Source organism: Camellia sinensis, chromosome 15, assembly GCF_055761805.1.
Source record: "Camellia sinensis isolate YWXY chromosome 15, ASM5576180v1, whole genome shotgun sequence".
Taxonomy (NCBI): Eukaryota; Viridiplantae; Streptophyta; class Magnoliopsida; order Ericales; family Theaceae; genus Camellia; species Camellia sinensis.
In genome coordinates this window covers 7,354,010-7,367,261 of record NC_138975.1, presented here as the reverse complement: position 1 = coordinate 7,367,261, position 13,252 = coordinate 7,354,010, and the positions used below count along the sequence as shown (strand labels likewise).

The 13,252-nt window shown below is 32.9% G+C and overlaps 1 protein-coding gene and 1 long non-coding RNA gene across 2 annotated transcripts; both read right to left on the bottom strand.

The window, feature by feature from the left end:
- Nucleotides 1-293: 293 nt before the first annotated feature.
- LOC145813917 (uncharacterized) lies at nucleotides 294-2,617 on the bottom strand. The gene is made up of 2 exons (XR_014357344.1): nucleotides 2,472-2,617; nucleotides 294-831 (listed from the first exon to the last, which is right to left on the bottom strand). It is a non-coding gene; the product is annotated as an uncharacterized LOC145813917 (long non-coding RNA).
- Nucleotides 2,618-3,106: 489 nt separating this feature from the next.
- MNS1 (alpha-mannosidase 1) lies at nucleotides 3,107-12,273 on the bottom strand. The gene is made up of 14 exons (XM_028216246.2): nucleotides 10,643-12,273; nucleotides 9,520-9,567; nucleotides 9,058-9,252; nucleotides 8,149-8,261; nucleotides 7,642-7,707; nucleotides 7,302-7,473; nucleotides 6,667-6,756; nucleotides 6,274-6,398; nucleotides 6,045-6,110; nucleotides 5,389-5,497; nucleotides 5,205-5,303; nucleotides 4,121-4,201; nucleotides 3,872-4,042; nucleotides 3,107-3,715 (listed from the first exon to the last, which is right to left on the bottom strand). The coding sequence occupies exons 1-14, from the start codon at nucleotides 10,793-10,795 to the stop codon at nucleotides 3,467-3,469; spliced, it is 1,737 nt and encodes a 578-aa protein (XP_028072047.1). The 5' UTR covers nucleotides 10,796-12,273; the 3' UTR covers nucleotides 3,107-3,466.
- Nucleotides 12,274-13,252: the final 979 nt, after the last annotated feature.

Genomic DNA, 13,252 nt, shown 5'->3' with positions numbered 1-13,252 from the left:
AAGTGTAAAGACACCTAGAAATTTGGATTAAAGTGTATTGAAACATTATAGAAAAGGGTGAGAAAGGGTATTTTCCACATAATGCCCGACTCTCTTACACGAGGGTAAAACCCACACATGGTAGGGAGGTTCTATTTTCACACCCTCTTTTATTTTTGTGTGTAAAATTTCTTAATGCACATTCTTACGAAATTAGTTTTATATTTTTGTTCTCAACTCACCCCTCACATATTCTAATTATACCCTAAATTAATATCTTTATACCCACACCATTTCAATCATTTGTTCCGCAAAGAATTAATGGTGTAGACTCATTTTTTATTCCACCCACGTTGAAAACATAGTAACATCTTTTACAAGAAATCCCTTAGCAAATCACTCTATGAATTTTCGAATTATACAACAAACTACCTCCTTTGATTTCCAGTTACATTATCAACCGGATACCTTCAATCAACAATTTAATCAACACAAAAAAAGTCATTAATTTGCATCGACTTGTATCAACATCGATTTCCAGTGCCTAAAAACTGCGAAAGCCTTCATCCTCATAAGAAACTGACATTAAACAAACCCAATTCACAAGAAGAGCAAGAGACATAGTGAACTTGGCTTCAATTATCCAATACCCAAAAATCAAAATGTTGCAGACCCAGTATTTAAGATGTACTGCAGGCCTAGAATCCCATCAACTTCAGTTCATACCGTATCTTTTCTAACTGTTTGCACTTGAATGCAACTTATGTTCATTACGACTTGCAGATCAATAGCAGAGTTCCGGAGAGATTTCAAAGGAGTGAAGCAGAAAATCCCAGAAACCAAATAAAATCCCTGAAATAGTAAAGATTGAGGATCTGTTCTGAAGCGGTTTAAAGCCCTACAGCAACTAAATCATCTCACTCTTCAATATGAAGTCTAGTATATGTCTATGACAGAGATATATATGTTATGTATTATTGGTATCGATTGTGAAGGGTTTGACATACGGGTGCAACTCGGGCGGGTTCAATCCGAGCAATCCGAGCTCAGTCCGAGTTTTTATAGGGCTTGGGCAACTATATCTTGTAATTTGGACAGGCTTGGGCAGATTTTTGATGCCCGAATTGCAATTCGGGCCGGGCTTGGGCAGAACCAATGGCCAACCCGAGCAACCCGAACCCGAATTGAATTTAATATATTATATAAATTATATAATATATATAAATTAAGTAAAAGAGTTAGTCTTAATTTTTAATTTTTATTTATTTTTTGGTTAGTCTTCTATTAAGTAAAAGAGTTAGTCTTAATTTTTAATTTTTATTTTTTTTTGGTTAGTCTTCTACCATTAGATTAGCATCTTTTATGTCTACCCTTAGATCTACCTACAGGTTTCTGGACTCGGGCAATTCGGGCTAACCCGAGTTCAAAATACAAAGCTTGGGCCGGACTTGGGCAGCAATACTCGGGTTCATGGTTGGGCTTGGGCATTGCCAAATACAATTCGGGTCGGGCTTGGGCAGACCCCCAACCCGCCCGAACCCGCCCGAGTTGCACCCCTAGTTTGACATGAAATTTTCCCTTCTAAAAACAACATCGCTTTATATCAAACTCCATTGAATTTGTAACTTTTTTTATCACAAAAATCAAGAATTATGGTGAATTCTAATGACAAAACCATAAAATCAATGAAGTACAAACTTAGACAGTAAAACAATATGAGAGTATTGCTTTGCAAGCAATAGATGACTATAAAGTGTATAGCAAACAATGGTCAATTGAATAAGTGAACAACAATGGAGAAACTAGAATTTAGTTTTTTTTACTTAAAAGATGTGCTCTGAGATTTTTTTATTTTAAAATGGTGTACAAAAAAAACTTTGATTTAATGTTAATGGTGTGTTTTGATATCCATTATGATTATTTTACTTCAGAATAAAATTGTCATTAAAATAATATTTCATTAAGGGTGTACACAGAGATAAATAGGGGTGTGGAAATAGAATTTCCTCACATGTTACTCTCATGTAAGAGAATTGTGTATTCTGTGCACAATACGTTATGTGTTTTTAGCATTTCTCTAATGCTGTGTTTAGTTGGGAGATTTTGAGAGGGATTTGAAAAGAGAAAAGGAAGAGGTGTCTGAAATTAGATGAAATTGAGGTATACTTTATTCATATTTTACTAATCTTTCTTATTTTCTTTTCCAAATCTAATTTTAAATCCTCCAACCAAACACAATATAAGAGACACGATAGAGGAGGACATTTTCATTGTAGTGAAATTTTCATTGCCTTGTGTATTTGTCGGGGGTCCCTCGTCAGATGTGCATGCTTGGTTAAAAAAACAAATTTATAGTGAAATTTTTTCTTCCTTCCTTTTGGATTGTTCAAAAAAATGTCATACTAAATTACCTTTCAATGCCCCTACAGTTCATGAAGGATTACTTAAAATATGGAAAGAAAATTCTTCAACTCGGCCAAAACTGGGGTTACCTGTGGTATATCAATTTGATAACTGTTATCCATTCTCTATTGTAGGCTCTGAACGAGGTTCCCCACATGAACTCCAGAATATTGCCAAAATACTTGGGCTGTATTTGAATTATGAATTTGATTAGAAATTTGTCTTGTTTTCTTTCCTTTTACATCTCTCCACAAATATCCAAACACAATAGGTATGAGTTCACTCCATTTCCAATAGGAAAGCCATATATGTATGCAGCCAAGCAAATGGAACAATAAGGCAACACTTTATTAAGTTCAATTCATTTGATTTCCAATCCCAAAGAGTACCAAAATAAGAAATCAACAGGCTCACGTTCTAGTTTTCAAAGCAAGGGATCAAAAAATTGAATCTAGAATTTGGTTAGAGATTTGTGTAGGGTTAGGAGATGAAAAAAGTAAAAATGAAATATGAGCGAACTTTCTTTCACATTTCACTTCCATTTTATTTTTTCCCTGCAAATTCCTACTAAGATTCATGATCAAACACAGCATATTTCAAAGACAAGTACCAAAACATGTGACCACATGAAAATTATACTTCACTTTCATAAACATGAATGAAGACTGAAAAATTTAACTTACCCACCAAGAATCAGCAATCTAGTGCTACCAAATCAGGAGAGTAAAATATAAAATATTTGCTCGATTACCGCCCAAGCCTGAGCAGTATCATATTGTAATAAAAACTGGAATACAAATGATCAATTCCGCAAAAACAAAAAAAAAAATTAAAATGCACAATATCCAGAATGCCTATACTCTAAGTTACATCCATCACTTCCAAAATGTGGGCAACAGAAAGTATAAAATACAACGATCCTACCAGTTTACTGCAAGTTGAATCAGTTGAGCATTGTGATGCCGCATCTATTTTCAATTGTAAAATTGGACCTTCTTTTCGTACACTATAATATATAAGACCTTCAGCTCTTCATGTAATAAAAAACCCTAAAATTTCAGCACGGGAATTACCAGTAAAAATCCTAATCACCACCAAATCGACCTTCTTTCCTTGCTCGTGACCTAACAAGTGGTTTAGTTTGTTCATCTGATCCACTGAAATTCTCTCCTTGTTCATGCCTAGTGACAATTCTTAGAGGGTGAGCTTCCGTGTTGAAAACCCACTCATCCAGTGGGATAAGTGTAGAGGGTGAATAAAGAAGATAGAAATATTTGAGTGTTTCAGAAAGAAAGAAGCTTTGCATCATATTGTCTTTCACACCAGAATTGACCTGGGAACACCAACAATCAGCAGTTAAAACAGCCATATAAATAGTGGTGAAAGGATAATTTATAAAGAGTATGCTCATTTCACATAAAGGTAATCTGAAGTACACAAAGAACTTGAATCCAAACACAATCTGAAATATGGATTTGAAAATACTTACATCCTTCAGTCCAACATATCCTGACTCTATGCGTGAGTTCTTTTCAAATGCTTCAAATATGTTCCAGCCCCACTCTTGATATGTCTTGTTGCCAGTCAATCGCCAGAGATAAAAGAGTGATTCTACTGTCTCTGGTCTCAATATGTTCCATGATGTACCCACACTCATATCCTGAAAAAATTGTATATGAGAGAACCACACAAAAAATGACAGAAGTGATCCAATAAATCTCACAAGAATAATCACAACCTGCCCTGAGGTAAAGAAATAGTTCTCTCCGGCCAATTTTGTCGGTGTTGACTGATAGAAGTTATAGCACGTCCAAGCAAGCTGCATAAAGATGCAAAGGAATTCAATCAAAGACCAAGAGCATAACCGTTATGTAACGAACAAACCATCGAAGCAATGGGAGCAAGGATATGTTCCCTAAACTGAAAATGGGCAGATGTTGCGCTGGACTGCTGTCCTTTGATCAAATGATAAAACTTCCAAATTACCCCTCAACCTTACGCTGTGTTTGGATCTAGGATTTGGGGGAAAAGATAAGGAAAGGAAAATGTGACAAATTCAGTTTCTATTTCATTCACTTTTGCCTTCCTATTTTCTTTCTCTCTGCCAATTCTTGATCCAAACACAGCCTACAGAAATGGCCAGAAATTAAAATTATGCATTCATATGCCAGTAAAGAACTACACAAAAAAGTCTTTGTCCAGCAGAGAAAGCATGTAAACCATGTGTCAGATAGTGGAGGTTTGATGGAGAGATGGCAACAAGTTAGAGGCACTGGAGACTCTGCGAAGGAAGCTGGGTGACAGACAAGTAGCCTTGTCGGGTGATAACACTGAGTCTAGAGCCTCTGAGAATATATAGAACCTCTAGAAGTGAAGGGAGAATAGTGAGAGTGATGTACGAGAAGTATAACCTTCTATTATAGAAATTAAGCACATGCATGTAATTATTTCCCCAATTTAGCCTCCTATATTGTATGGGGGTCTAAGTTGGGATAAATTGGGTACAGATCTAACATTTGACATAATTTGCATAAAATGACTGCCCTCAGGTTTGAACCTCACAACCTCAAGGTTGGTAGGCCAAGTTTTAACTATTGAAACAGATTAGATTAGCTCATATGATAATCTCATGATTGCTAACTTACATAAAATTTGTGTAGAAGCACAAAAATGCTCTCTTAAAATGTCTCCTTGACAGGATCTCAGTTACATTATGATTCAACACTCCATAACAACATATACAAGGGGCATTGCAACTCAAGGTCAAAGGTGTCATATTCAGGACAATACATTTAAAATCTGTGACAAGAATTTATGAATACCTCTTCTGCAAGTGTGAGAAATGTCTGAGAATCATCAGAACCATAACCAGATGATCCTAAGGCAATCATCCCTGGAGCAAAGCATGCTAATTCATCCATCTGCCAATATTTGGAAAAGAATGCAAACATCATGAGTTAATTAATAAAGCAGCTCTATTGATTACGAATTTATTCTAATCTTTACCTTGTCATTAAGATTACTCCCCATCTTCTCGCATATATATGTAAAAGATGATGGTTTGGATCTCCGAACCAAGCTTAACAGACCTTTCATAGACGTCTCCCACATGTCTCTGATTCCAAAGTTTCAATAAAGAATCTTATTAGGAAAATCCAGGAAAAGGAAAATGTTTTCTCTATGTCTTAGTTTCCAATTCAGAACTTGAAAAACAAAAGCATACATCAAACTTAAATCAACATAAATAAAATAGAGGACATAATTTTTCACACAACCCCAAGAGAAACGAAATGATTTTATTTTTTCAATTTAGTTGAGGACATGCCTCTTGGGAGCTAATATCTCTTTTTTATTTTTCCTTCCTCTTTTCCAATGGTTAATCTTGGGAACTTTTAACTTCCCAATAGAAGTATAAACCTCCATTCTGTTCTGACCGAAAAACAAAGAACAGGCAGGGAAGAAAGTGTTCCATTGGTTATTAGCATGTTCAACACGGTAAATAATTATATTTACATCAAAAGGTTCCATAGGAACAGAAGCAAGTATTTTGATGATTAAAGCTACCTGTTGATGACTAACATGTCTGATTGGACACGCAATATCTTCTCAAGTAGTTCGAGATTAATAGTGGCAAACAAAAAATAGTGGTAATGGGTTCTCACCTATAATGCTTCACAGCAGCAGTCTTGTTTCCTTGAATCCAAACTTTGAGCAAATATTCATAGAAACTGCCACCAAAGTTTTGCATTAACCAGACCTTAGTCAAACTTACAGAAGCAGATTGACGGTATAAATTTTTAAATGAGATCTAGATATTGGGACACCGCCATCACAAATAGTAAGCTCAGCAAGGTTCACATATATCATCTCAAAAAACTGAATAGTCAGTACCTGTCCCCCATGGCCCCAAAAGTAATGGTCGAGTATGATTGAGTCCCTCTGTGCGGATTAATATAGATGGGAAGCAAGCCATCAGCAGGAAAGGTTTTATTCAACTGTGCAATAACATTCTCCACCTGAAACAACAATATATGACTTTTAGTTCACTGACAGAATAATTAATCTCCCAGAAATGTACCAATAGAAGCCAATTATCTTATATATGCAGCATTAACTCTATTTGACATTGAAGTTCTATATAAAACAAAAGGTTAAATAAGGAACTACATTCCATATGATGCCATGCATTTGCATTTTTTGTGATAAATGAAACTTTTTTTTTTGGGGGCAAAAATCAATGGATATTCTATTGTGTATGCACCTAGAAGCATAGAAGGGTTATACCTTCTGTTGATACTTTGGGTCTCCTGTCCTTTGAGAAAGAGCAATAAATTCCACCTGTTCTGTGGCAGAATCTGCCAGGATAGAATCACCCTAAAAACAGGGAACATTGTAAATTATAATAACCAAACAAGAAAGAGAAGTAGTAAACCTCCATTGACATAAGACAAAACATCTAAGAGCAATCACTAAGATTGCCTCGGGTTTGATAGTTTATCAAATGCTGTAAAAAAAAAATGATGTAGATTATGTATAGACAGAATGATTGTTGTATAAATCAATGTAGAGTTTTAGTGTCGCCATGATACTTGAGGTTAAATGGCAATTGTATGTGATAATTCCATCAGAGGAAATGTAAGAAATTAGCTACAATCCACTTGATGGAAACAGCTGCAGATAAAAAAATTTCCCAGTCTGTACACATATTTCAATTAATGGCAGACCATGCCGTGATAAATTATAGTTACCGACCAAATCCTCTCCTAGGCAAAAGTTCAAAAGTAGATTAACAAATTACATGAAATAACTTTTCTGGGGATGACGTCAAAGGAAATTAAGTAACATCAAACTCCAAAGACAACTAACTGCAACCAATCAGAAAAAATTTGACTTGCACATCCATGAAGTTTAGAGCTTACCCCAGTCCATCCAGGATTATGTGCATTTCCATGTGCCAAGTTAATAACATTATAGGGAATGCCAGACTGGGTATCCCATGCAGGAAGCAGCCTATCTGCAATGTCTTTAGCTTTTTCAAGGAAAATTTTGTCCCCTGAGAGATCATATGTACTAAGAAGTCCACCCACAACTCTGGAGTACAATGAAAAAAAAAACATTATTGATCAGTACAGCCTTCACATGTCACTCAAATTATGTTGATTACGGAACAGTAGCACAAAATATTTCTTTAGAAAAAGAAACAACATAAATTTAAAGAGACAACTAATAAAAATGACATATTAAACCTTATAAAGCAACCTTATGGTTGTCTCAAAAACGCTAGCATCATAATTCTTGTTGAAATCCAATGAGTTTGCCACCCACCTGCAATGAATAGGTTTATTACTATCAAAGAGGAAACCAAGCTATAAAAAAACCACTCAAAGGGACAAGAAATGTAGTTATATGATATATCTATTTGTATGTACAAAAATACATATTTATGTCATGTATATAATAAATATATGTATGTATAAGTCTAGATATATAAAATAAAATCTAAGAACAGCAACTGAATGTGAAGAAGAAGATAAGAGCAGAAAAAAAGCAACTGAATTAGGATGTAAGTAGAAGAGAAGAAGGCCAATGAAAAGAAAGTGTAGTTAACGGACAAGAGGCTGGGCAGTAAAATAAGATACAAACAGAGAAGTTGAACTAACAGCTATTTAACTTGAGAATGATGTAATTGATGCTATAAAAAAAAAAAGAAAGAAAGAAAGACCAATGCATCTTCAATATCACAGACAAAGAAGGTCTGAAACTCACTCTCTAGCTCTTTGGAACTGTTCATCGAGACCCATTATATATAACGTATCAAGTGAGTCAATTAGAGTTGCTCCAAGACCGCCAAAGCTATCAACACCATTCTTTGTCTGTGGCTGGTAACAAAGAAATTCAAAATGTTGGTATAATTGCTTATGCAAGCTCAGAAATAATAAAAATATTAACAGCAGAATGATACCAACTTAGAAATTCAATACATAAAGAATGTAAATTCAATTCTGGCATGAAAACTGGATCAAACTAAAAGAAAAACTTAGAAAAAAAACACATAAACGTGTGCAGTGTCAAAAGCACAAACTTCCAGGTGTAGAGAAAAGAAAATAAAGGCGTGTCTTAAAAAAAATCTAGTGTCACATGCAGGACCCATATTTTTAGAAGTGTTATGGGAGGAAGGAAAACAGGAACAATATTAACTACACAGAAATATGTCTACATATCACTATCTCTTCACTACTTCTGTGGTAAAGCTTTGAACTTGATTAGATGACGGAGAAAAACTCAGCCACTTAAAAGTCCTTTTTTGGGTAAATGAATTTTTTTGATAAGTATGATAGGATTTATTAAAACGCATCCAACAAGCACATTCATATACAGGAGAGAGGTAGTGTAAAGCAACAAAAAACACTTCTATAGCCCCTCACCCCTATTAAACATGCTTGAGAAATCTACCAAAGAAAAAGAAACCAAACCAAACCAAGCCTTGTGTCCCAATCAAACAAGATGGCTACACGAATCCTTTTCTGCCATTCCGCTCTGTCATAATACTGTGTTTGATGAGTTTCTAACTTAGATAAATTTATAAAACACTAGAGCACGCTTGGACATGTCCAACATAGATGAACAAAATAGAAAATTACGGGTAGAATATATTTAATAAAATATACACTGTACCTGAAGCTCATCGTGACCCCATGCATATTTTTCATATGAACTCCATGCATGAATCATGGCATCTTTTACTTTCTCTCTTCGCTGAATGCTGATAGGGTCATCTGGAACATCTTTTTCCTTGGTGACATCACTACTTTTGCCACCAGAGTTCATCTTTTCACCTAAAATTCCGTTGTTATTCTTTAACTCCTCCAGCTGGAAGCACCAATCAAATATTCAACCATTTGCAAAATAAAAAATATAACATATTGTATCCATACTTACGAAATTTAGATCAAGATAGTTGAAAACTGATCAGTTGAGTAGAAGTTAAGAGAAAAGTTGTGACGAAGTTGGACAAAGAATTTTGTATTTTTCAACAAAAAATTTTGTTTTTTGTTTTTCTCAAAATTATTTATTAAAAAGATGGAAGTACATAAAGCTTAAGTATGGGGCAGGGAATAATCAATTTACATCCTTTACCATATTTTGCAACCGAGATACTTCTTCATTCAACTTAGAGAGCTCTTCCTGCAAATCAGTATAAGTTTCTTAAACATGAGAGATAAGACAAATGATTCTCCCTCACCATCAAAATATAAAACAAAATATGATCCTAAACAAGAACATTAGAATAAAAGGTACTTACTATTAATATTGCAATTTCATCCAGCACTATGGAGAGCAGATATATATGGTTAACTATTATCTTTTTCCTACTACACTTGAGATCAAAATTACAAGTTCAAAACAAAACCTATCCCTCCCAGTAAGGAACTTCATCTCATATCATAAACAAAAAAAGTGTGTTGTGAGGTGTCTTGTAATTTGATACATCATGAGAAAAAAATTCAACTTAAGGTAGTGTGTTCCTTCTTTCCAAACTTGTAATTTATAATTAACACTTTTATTATTATTATTTCACCCACCAAAACAATATCTATAATTCAATTACCTCATTTTATATCTAGTCAACTTACTCATAACAAAACCAAACTAAAAGTCCTATCAACTTATTCATAACTAAAGGGAAATGAAAAAAAGTGTGTGAAACTTAAGTGAAATGTAAGTATATTTTATTCATATTCCACCTACCTTTTTCATTTCCTTTTCCAAATCCCTTCCCAAATCCCCCAACCCAAACACAGTGTAAGTCTAAGTAAAGGACGCTAAACAAAAAAGGGGGGCAGCCCACTTGAAGCCCCTCTTCTACTTTCCTCCACTCCTCCCTTCTGCATCCGACTTTGCTTTCCCCCACTCCACCTTGCATTGGATATATGTTTTTCATGATTTTCCAATCAATAACTCTTTCTAGTCATTGATGCAGCTTTATTTTCAAGTTTCATGACCCTCACCAACTATTACTGAAACATTGTACGAGCCCAGTTTGATGGGGGCATTAAAGGAATGGTTTTTATAGCTTTGTTAAAACACCAAATAAAAGAAAGTCGCTTTTTCAGAAACAAAATGCTAACTAAATGATGACTACATCAAATAAAGTGTAAAAATTCCACAAAACAACAACAATTGAATCACAAATTCCGGAAACAATAACAGATCTAACGAAATAAACTCAATTCAAAAGAACAAATAATAAAGAAAATACCTGGTGGTCAGTGACAAGAGTGTGGCGATCCCAAAAGAGCAAGGAGGCAAAGACGAAGACGATGAATAGCAATGCGAGACGCTTCGGTCGCTTCAAGTAATATGCAGGATTTATATACCTCCATCTGTTCGATGTTGATCTGCTCCTCGCCATTATATATATAATAAGAAGGGGGGAAAAAAAAAACCTAAGCAATTGTTGTTGATTTTAAAGTTGAAAAAGGAAAAATGTTAGCTTGGAAAAGGAAATCGAATTGCCACGAATCCGAGGGATCGGAGAAGAAGAAAGATGTCTGCGATCTCTCTCTCTCTGGTTTTAGGTTGTGAAGTTTGTTCGTGTGAGAGATACCGAAGAGGAAGAAGACCGAAGAGGAAGAACAAGTTGTAGCAGAGGACGGACCTACCAAACGTAACAATATCAAATGAGGAGAGAGGAGATTAGAGAAGAGGAGACTTGTTCGCACGCGTATAAATTATATAAAGAATGTTGAAAATTGAAATATACCCCTCGAGTTGAGGTTTGGTCAAATTATAAACACTCTTTTGAGATTTAAGAAATTATAAATTTTTTTATGAATGTTATATTTACATAATAAATTAATGATTAATTTGTTATGAAATTTAAATTTCAGGAGACAAATTGTTATAAAAATATAAATTTTAAAAGACGGGATGTAATTTTTGAAACCTTAAGAAGGTATTTATAATTTAGTCAAACTCCAAGAGAGGTATATGTAATTTGTCTAAAATTCAACTAATTTTACCATTTGTCATCCAATAGTCCAGGCGCTTTGCAAATGTTTTCCAATTTGTTGAAATTCAGAGTCCAGATCCTCTCAGATCTATCTATTTGGCTCTTTATTTGGTGGTCCATTGGGCTTATTTTTTAATTCAATTTTAATAATTTAAACCGTTCATATTTTAGGATTTATCAAATATATTATATCTGTAAAAAATCAAATAGATTGGATATCGAAAACTATGTGTTCAGCTCATTGAAAAATCATTTATTAAATTTTTTTAATAAACTGTTTTATTTTTTAATAAAATAGTTTTTAGTTCGCTGATTTGAACACGTAGTTTTTAAGGTCCGATCAATTTAATTTTTTACAGGCATGATATACTCAACAAATCCTAAAATGTGAACGATTCGAATTATCAAAATTAAGCCCAAAAATAAACACAATAGCCCACCAAGTAGAAAACACCAAGGAGAGAATCTGGACTCGACAATTCAACCATTCGGCCTGGTTAAATTGACTTTTAAAGTATAAAAAAATAATAATATATTAAATAAATTAATAAAATATTATATTATATTATATTTAAATTTAAATTATTATTTTTTTTTTCTCACAACTACAACATTCAAATAAAAAGCATTAAATTTTTTTCTCAAATAGAGTTAACCTAATCAAGTTAAATTAGTTAAAAATTTAATTTAAATTAACTCTTCTCAAACGAAGGCGTATACTAACGATTGGCCCAAGCAATATTTGTGCAATTCAAATAAATATAATATTAAATATATATTATGTAATTAGGCCTATTTTGAGAAATAAGTTAAAATTTTTTTTTTTTTTAAATGTACAAAAAAATAAAAAAATAATATAATTTAAAAAAAATCCACCCTTCAAAATAGGTCTAGTGATATAAATCTCTTTTAATAGCTCCAAAGTTTAAAATTCAATTCTCACTCTTCTCATCCACCAAAATTTTAAGCCAGTGCATTGACGAATTGTACGGTATATTTCAACAATGTGGATTAGATTTCTATGCAATAATAATTTTGTAATGGTGTAGATGAGAGAGTGATCAATTACTGATTTAACTACAATCCAGTGCATACAGGAAAAAAATATTTACAAAAACATTAAAAAAATTATAATAAAATTTTTCACTAATATGTAATTACTTTCATAAATTTACACTGACATGTAATAAATGGAGGGGGCAATGTTTCAATAAACAATTACTGTGTTTAATTTTAATTTTTTGAATTCAATTTTTTAAAAATTAAATTTTTTATTTTCATATATTTTTTTAATTTTTAGTGAATATTTTTAAAATAAAAAAATACCTAAAACAAAAAATTGCAATTTCCTAAAAGTAAATCCTAAGTAATGAAACCAAATAAGCTGAATAATTTTTTAGTAAAAATACAAGTCAATGTATTTTTTTAAAATTAATTACAAATTACTGAAAAATTCATAAATATTAATATTTAACATTATAAATTTTTTCATATATTTGAATTTTTCTTGTGAAAGACCCACTTGACTGTAAATTAATTCCCTTAATTATTTTCCCCCTAAATCTAAATTACAATCCTTACTACAATAAAATATATAAAATAAATAATAATAAAAAGTTGCAAGCTTGAAATATCACATAACATTCTGCGGTTACCTGATAATTTTTCAAAAAAAAAATAGAGATGAGAGTACATTAAGATGAGAAAAAAAGAAATATTTTTATCTTTAGATACCACTTTCCCTTTACCTAATTTATTTCAGGTATTATTTTTAAACTTTGCAGTGGTCTATTTAAGTAGAACAAAATATAAGTTTTTTTTTTTTTTTTTTTTTTTTAAACCTTAACATTTTCTTTT